Source organism: Cibotium barometz, chromosome 3 (assembly GCF_041138505.1).
Source record: "Cibotium barometz isolate CiBa-2024 chromosome 3, ASM4113850v1, whole genome shotgun sequence".
In the NCBI taxonomy this organism is placed as follows: Eukaryota; Viridiplantae; Streptophyta; class Polypodiopsida; order Cyatheales; family Cibotiaceae; genus Cibotium; species Cibotium barometz.
This window is the reverse complement of record NC_141048.1, coordinates 31,872,904-31,881,090: the sequence shown is the minus strand read 5'-3', so window position 1 is coordinate 31,881,090 and position 8,187 is coordinate 31,872,904. Positions and strand designations below refer to the sequence as shown.

The following is an 8,187-nucleotide window of genomic DNA, read 5'->3' as shown; positions in this document are numbered from 1 at the left end:
GTCAAACTGTTCATTGTAAATCTTATGGAGTGTATGTTTGTAAAAAGGACATTTATGTAAGTGTGTAGCTTGACCAGACATTGGAGCTCTCATGCCTGAGCCATTTTGTACATGTTTTCTTGTTCCTTTTCTTTAATTCTATTCTCATCCTAAAAAAAAACAATCTCCTTGCATCGCTTGTTTATATAGCATGTGTGGCATGCAACCTCTTGCCATGGGTCATGTGAGGATACCTTGGTTGTATAGCGGCCTGCTCTCGTCGCTTCACGCTTATCACCGTCCATTGACTCTTTACAAGACAAGTCCGTCAATCTCTTATGTGAATCTAGGCCTTTCTCCGACTCCTCTACATGCCAACCTTTTGCAAAAGGCAAGGAGAATGGGCATCCGCGAGTTCTGACGCCTCAGATCTCAATTGAGAGAGAGAGATATTATCTACACGCAAGATGAAAATGCACTTGTGACGTGCTACCATCAAGAGGAATGGCTGTGGTGTTTGAAAATTTCTATTCCATATACGAATTTTTTAAAACAATTTTTTTAAAAATATTTATGGAGCTAGATTTTTCATTGATGCATTTTTCATTGATTGATTGTGAGCTGTGATTTTCATTCGCGAGTAGAGGCTTAAATTTGGAGGCGAGTAGAGCCATTGGAGCCGTTACCCATTTGAAGAGAAATTGTTTAAGACAGGAGCACCAGTCTTACAAGTGCTTGGTTTTGCGAGAAACACCACATCATATCTAGGCCGGCAGAGAGGGTGCTACTTGCATAAATCAACACAAGAGCACCAGAGTTAGCAGCACGTCATATTAGGCCGGTAGAGAAGGTGCCGAGTTTTACTACGTTACTTGCTGCTGTCTACTTAGCAAGGTCTGCCAGCGGAGCACGCGAGTGCCCCCGCAGAGGCGGTCATGGAAGGCATAAACTTGCTAGAGACTCCCTGGGCGTAGCGGTTCTCGCTATCTATCCCCGGGCCGGACTGGACGAAATACGCTGCATTGAGGAAGGTGTCGTCTATGGACCTCCACCTCCATCCTTGCCATCGGCACTTGCAGTCGCGCTTGGTCACCTGGATAAAGCAATGCATCACTAAATAAAGTAGAAGAAACTTGCTGCATCTTAGTGTATGATCATTAACGTTCTTCACCTCCTTGGAAGCGGACGCCCTGAACCGATTTCCCTCGCTGATGATGGTGGGAGCCGCGCTGCCTCCGATGGAGTACTTTCCCCACCCTTCATAATCGTTATTGACAACATGGAAATAGCCAAAGCGGCACCTGCATATTTATGTCGATTGGTTAATTAGTGGCCGTCTAACGACACTGCGTTTGCTATTGTGTGACGCCCACCTAGGCATGCGTTGCACGAGGCCTGGGCCAAAGTGGTTGAAAGCCACGGTGACACGCATCGCCTTGTCCGCTGTGTAATCGTCGTCATGGCCGAGTAGCATCACCTGAAGAACGGCGCAGGCGCATCATGTTGTAGGGAAGACCAAGAGTGGTTACGTCGGGAAGCATTAAGCAGATTAGCGTACCTTGTCGTGGTGGGCGAAAAAGTTGTTGGAGATGGTGATGGCGGTGGAGGCGTGAATGACGTCGATGAGGCCGTCGTAGCAGGCGGAGAGGGAGTTGTGGTCGATCCAGACGTTGCGGGAGCCGAAGACGCTGATGCCGTCGCCGTCCGATCCTCTGCGGAAGCCCACGTGAGCGGTGGAACTCCGCACCCGCCCGCTGCGCCCGGGCCGACAGTCGTGGATGTGCAGCCCGTGCACGATCACGTTGCTCACGTACTGCAGCGTCAGGCACGGCCCAAAAGCGATGTGGACGGTGGCCCCCCGTCCGTCCAAGGTCTTATCGCTCGTCAGCAAGAGCTCGTTGTCCAGCGTGATCGTCATGCCCCTCGCGAAGTAGATCCAGAGCGGCCTCAGTTGGATCACGCCGTAGCGCAGGGTGCCCGGTTTCGGGTCTTGCGCATCGTCGCCATCGTCTGTCACCACGTAGTACTCCCCGCCCTTCCCGCCCGTCGCTTTGCTACCAAAACCTATGGCGCAGTCCGCCAGCTTTACCCGATCATCCGCCCATTTAGCATCGCCCCTCCAACACTCGTCGATGGTGTTCCAAGCGCCGCCACGCCCATAACCCGCGGCTGCAGACCGTATGAGCTCGGAGCTGCAATCCGTCAAAAGCACTCTGAACAATTAGACAAGATTAAAATCATCATGCACAATATATTATTCCCTTATAAGAGGTTGAGCACGCCTAGAAAGGTTTTTTACCTGTTTCCATCCTGCCCAGATGCAAAGCTTGTCGATGCGCGTAGCATGCCCACGAAAAACAGTACTACCACTGCAAATGCAAGCGAGGGCTCCATGTTTGTGCAAGCTTTTGTAACTTGATATAAAAAGCGGCTACTTATAGATACACGCCAAAGCGAAGAACGGCATTGAGAGTTGGGAAGGGCGGCGCTGATCGAGGACAAGCCCACCATCACTATAGGCGAAGCGAAGAAAGAAGAAACAGGAGCGGACGTGCGTGAAGATTGTCAACCCGCCAAGCGAAGCCACAAGAAAGAGGAGCGGACGTGGGTGAGGAGTGTGGAATAAGAAAGAGGGTCAACCCACAAAAACCTTGATCTTCCCACTTCAAAGACAAAATTTCTTAAGCTTTCCAAAAATTTTTCCCAATTAGAAAAGCGTGTGTTCAATGACACGAGCACTACCAGTAAGTCTAAATTAACTAACAAATAAATCCAAGCTCAATATGTAGAGTGAGTTTTCTTTTCGAGCAGGGGTCTAGCATTGCCTCCTTCGAATGTTGCCCATAGACTCGATCAACAAAGAAACACTTTTATCGTTAGCTTCCACAACAACACATAGGGAAACACATAGGGAGCATAGCCGCATTTAGAACTTTGCGTTTATAAAAGAAACCAGTTCATAACACACGGGGAGCATAGCGTGCGTTTAGAATAAAAGAAACTAGTTAGAAAAAAAACCCTCATACGGCTATAGGCGTGCCTATGCACGCGGCTAGGGGCATGCTTGCATAGTAGCCACGGCTATAGCTGTGTACATATAGCCATGCCTATAGCCGCGTAACAGTCTACCAAAAAAAAAACGAGGACAAAATGGGAGAGATGTATCCCATACCTCTCTTATTCTATTACATATATAAAACATTACAAATACAAAAAAAATGCAATTCATACACATCAACATTACAATGCTTGGCAAATATCATTATATTGCATATTCTCCATCCCTACAAGAATTACAATGCGCCTATGCACACGGCTAGGGGCATGCTCGCATAGTAGCCATGGCTATAGCCGCATATGTATAGCTGTGCCTATAGCCGTGCTGCAGTCTACAACAACAAAAAGATGGGAGAGATGTATCCCACATCTATCCTGTTCTATTCCTTTTTTTTACATATATAAAACATTACAAATACAAAAAAATTACAATTCATACACATCAACATTATAATGCTTGGCAAATATCATTATATTGTATATTCACCATCCCTAAAACAATTACATAAGTTGATTGAATCCAAAAAGGCATAATGAAAATCTATGGAGTAAGAGGCTACATCAAGGTCAAGTGAAAATCAACTTTGAAAAAACAAAGAGGTTGTGGTTTTAGGAATGTACTTTACTTACCATGCTTGCCAAGCATGGCCTCCAAAAATAATAGTCCACCCTTAGTCTCGCACCCTTTTAAAGACCACATTGTAATGTAAAATCATATTCATTCTAACTACAAGAGGCGGGGCATTAGGAAAAAAGGGAGCTCATTTTGGGGCCTTTTATGGTTTGGAAAAATAAGCTCTCAACCAATCAACAAAGGGCCAACGTAACGTTGGAAATTCACAAAAATAAGAGAAAATAGATAAAAGAAACAATACTTTATGTAGGTACAAGCTTGCTACATTAATGTGGAGATTGGTTTTTTATTCTCACAAGATCTTTGGACATGAAGATAGAATCTAGTCTGACATTTTCCCTGATAAGGGCCTTCCCGCTTCCACCTTCCTTTGAACTTTGAAATGTTGTGCTGCCTTTCCTTTGAAAGGTCTACCATTCTACACCACTGCCTCATTGTGCAGTAGCCTCTTCTTTTCCAAAACTGCTCCCTTGATCCTGTTTGGCTTAGAGTAAGATATTTCTTGTCAACTGTCTGTCTGCCCATTTTCTCTTTCTTCTTGAAACTTCACTTTGTTATCTTGTTTACATTACTTTGCTGTTGTTACAGATTCACAAGGTCTCCATGGTGAATAAAAACTATGGCCGTTCTTATGGAAGACGCTCTCTGGATGATAATGCTATGAAGGCAGAATTATACCACACATCCTTACCCCGTCGACTTGCTTCTTCTATTTCTTCGGTAGAGAATTCAAGTACAGTCAAAATGGAAGGAACTTGGGAAAGGTTTCGTGTTTTGCAAGGAGCATGGGTGCTCATGCAACCTAGCAAAAGAAAGAGACCCCAAACAAAAAATATTTTCTTGACGTCATGGAAGGGAAGAGTACGAGATTTTAAAATTACCAGAGGGAAGATATCGGTGAAATAAGTTTTGATTAAGCATGTGTACATGCATAAAGAACTTGTCTTGCGAGACTATCCAAATGATCTTCCGCAACACAGGCCTAATTGTATATTTTTCTATTGTGGTTTTGTTCTTTATGAGGTGTATGGATTTTTAAGATGAAGCTTTTTTTCTTTGCTTATTGACATTCTTGTCTTATTTTATTTCAGATTTATACCCTTCATCGTATGAGACATGGCAAAACATCGATTGTATTCTGGGATTTATAAATGTTTTGCATGGATCGATAGGAGAACAACAATACCAAGGTCGATGTGCAACATAGCTAGCTCAATCGGGTATATTTTTTACTGATCATTTTTATCAGTTGCTGGACAATGCTAACACATGGTGTGTTAAGAAAACAAGACCATCTGACTTATCCTAGTCTCATTAAGCTTTGCTATTAGTTTACTTTACCCTATTGATTCATATTGCTTTTTTGCAGGTGCTCAAAAGAAGAGAGAGTTCAATAAAATGCAAAGACATTGAAAATTTAAAAATTGAGATAACACAGACTCCATAAACAAATGTATTAATTCAATAAAGTAAAATTTTGTACAAAAGTGTTTAATTGTATATGTAGAACATATTCTTGAGAACCATTTTCTATTTATCTACAGCCTGATCCAGAGGCTGCTCTACATGGTCCAAGTTCTCTGTATCATCTTTTTTTGGAGAATCTGTTTTCTGCTGCTCCATCCTATCCTGTACAATCTCTTGGTGCTGCTCCATTGTCTCCTCTACTGCCCCTGGAGAATCTGTTTGCTGCTGCTCCATCTTCTCCTCATAACATCAGCAGTAGCAGGTCCTTGTTCATGTGGCTTCTCCTCATTAGCACTAGGTCCTTGTTCCTGTGGCACCACATCAGCATCATCTATGTCATCAAGGTGTATGACACCTTCTCGGACTTTAGAGCTCTCACCCAACTCGACAGTAGCTGGTACAATAGGTTTGGGGGAGGCATACTTCAAAAACTTCCAAATTGTATCAGCTCTGAGACTATATACATAGTTCGAGCTGAAGCTATCTTCTCTCATCTGCAATGGCATATGATGATTTAGAACACTTTGTACCAATATCAATTATTTTGAAGCTAAATGAAAATTATTTTTTCTTACAAGGTCTGGCTGTCCTATCTCAAAATAGCTTGAAAGTATATATTTGGCATTGATCAGCACTCTCCAGCCACTGCAGCTACTTGAATCATCTTGTTGTGGTGTCTGTAAAGTTGGAAAGATATGTTAGAAACTGTTAACATCTGAACAAAACAAAATTATTCAATAAGTTCAAAGGCATAGCATGAAATAGACATCAGTAGAGGGAACTACTTTCTACCTCTAAATTTATTGACTCTATTGAATCCAAAAGATTGACATTAGGAGGACAGTGATCCAATGCATCTAGAAACCTTCTAATACAACTGCAATACATATAATTCAGTTAGTGTGCATTAAATCAAAATAATAAAGTTTAAAGTTAAAAATAGCACACACACCACTTACAATTTCAGCTCTCTGTGTGTGTTTTTAAGAGAGTTGAATATAAAGCATTGCTTCTGCTGGAAGCCTGGATGTCAACAGAAGCAAAGCTCTAGTGGTCACTGTGTAAGGAAAAAAACATTAAGAAATCAAGAAGGATTGTTTTGCAAACAAATGTAAAATAAAAGACACTTACTAGAGCATTGCAAGAATGATAGTATCTGAGCAATACTCATTCTTATGAGCCAATGCTGCCAAGCATGGTTTTGTCAAGTCAAAATTATTTACTGAAGTTTCATCCTCAATATGGACAACTATGTTAGGGCCCAGCTCCTGTAACCTTCTCTGTATTTGCAACTCCCTCTGTACAGTCTCCACATCTATAACAGATTTGGATTCTTTTATTTGCTGCTTCAGTGACTCCTCATAAGCAGCTTTCCCTCTGGTGTTCTTGGAGTGGGTTACTTCAACAACCTTAATCTCATCTACCTTCAACTTTCTTTTAGGTGGAATTAATAATATGTCTCTCATCTTGATGTCCTGCCATTCCACAGGATGGACCAGCTTGTCATAACTCCATCTCACTTTGGACAAAGTGTTGAAGTCTTTGGCCATCAGAGTTACCCTGTGAGTATGGGCTGCTACCAGCATTGCATCTTCAAAATATTTCTCCAAGTAATTCTCTGCCATTTCTTGTAAGGAAAGAATGGCAGTCCTGTTCCACCTGAAACTAAGGTGCCAACTATCACATATGTCTTTCACTAGTCTGTGAAAAGGTGCCTTGGGGATTGCAAAGCCTATAGCTTTCTGTTGCTTCCTGATCTCCTTTAGCACACCTGCACCATGTTTCAATCTCTTGGCCTTTTGCTGGAGCAGGCTCATTGGCTTCCCCTTCCTGCCATGTGCAACTCTTCTCTTTGGAGGCACACTGAATTCCTTGATACCTGCCCCAGCTGCTGCTACTGCAAGCCCTGGCCCCTTGCCAGCACTCCTTGCAGTTGACTTGGTTCTTGCCATCACTCTCACAAGCTGCATACAAAGCAATGGAAAGAGATTACAGCCATGGAGAACATGGAATGATACAAAAAGGCAATGACAGGGGTGGATGAAGCAACATTTATAAATTTGCAACAAAACGCGATTTCAACAGTTTGAAATTCCTAACAACTCACTCTCGCGTTTTCCTGCAAATACTTGAAGTAACATGCTAGTACATTCCTACAGTGATTTCTCTGTCTTTACAACTAAATACAATACATTAGGAAAAAAAGGAGCTCATTTTGGGGCATTTTAGAAGAGAGAGAAAATAGGCTCTCAACCAATTAGGAGTGGGCCAACGTTACGTTGAAAATTCAACAAAAGAAGATAAAAATAAGAAAAATAAATAGTACTGTATGTTCATAGAAGCGTGTCATATTAATAAGGTGATCCAATTTGAATCTTTAAAAAAATTATTTTTTGTGGAGAATTTGGTGATTCTGACACCGCAGACACGTCCGAAACGGCCCAAAACCCCAAAAACGGCACTGGAAACGCTGGAATCGGACATCCGGAGGCCCGAAAACGGCCAAAAAAGGTCCCAAAAGTGAGATTTGCAACAAAACGCGATTTCGGCTGTTTGAAATTCCTAAACCCTTCTCCTCGTGTTTTTCTGCGAATTCATGAGACAGCCTACTGGAACATGCCTTAAGTCATTTTAACCAGCCCAATTCAAAAGTCTTCCTGTTTGTGGTATTTATCCTAATATCTAAGCTACAAAAGGTCCCAAAAGTGAGATTTGCAACAAAACGCGATTTTGGCTGTTTGAAATTCCTAAACCCTTCTCCTCGCGTTTTCCAGCAAATTCATGAGACAGCCTGCTGGAATATGCCTTCAGTCATTACAACCAACCCAATTCAAAAGTCTTCTTGCTTGTGGTATTTACCCTAATATCTAAGCTACATCACAATCCAAAAGTATGTGTGTTATACTATTAAACAAGAAGATAAGGATATAAAAAGTCTTACTGACCTGGAAGCTATCTGTGGGTGTGCTGTGCTATTGATCTGAGTACCCTGTGCTGGGGATGAACCTGAGCTGCTGGTCAGGATGATGATAGTGCAGAGTAGGGAGGTA

The 8,187-nt window shown here is 42.5% G+C and overlaps 1 protein-coding gene across 1 annotated transcript; it reads right to left on the bottom strand.

Moving 5' to 3' along the window:
* Positions 1-532: 532 nt before the first annotated feature.
* On the bottom strand, positions 533-2,394 carry LOC147639958 (putative pectate lyase 16). The gene is made up of 5 exons (XM_086822730.1): positions 2,279-2,394; positions 1,538-2,171; positions 1,353-1,456; positions 1,151-1,280; positions 533-1,072 (listed from the first exon to the last, which is right to left on the bottom strand). The coding sequence occupies exons 1-5, from the start codon at positions 2,371-2,373 to the stop codon at positions 866-868; spliced, it is 1,170 nt and encodes a 389-aa protein (XP_086678856.1). The 5' UTR covers positions 2,374-2,394; the 3' UTR covers positions 533-865.
* Between the last annotated feature and the right edge of the window lie 5,793 nt (positions 2,395-8,187).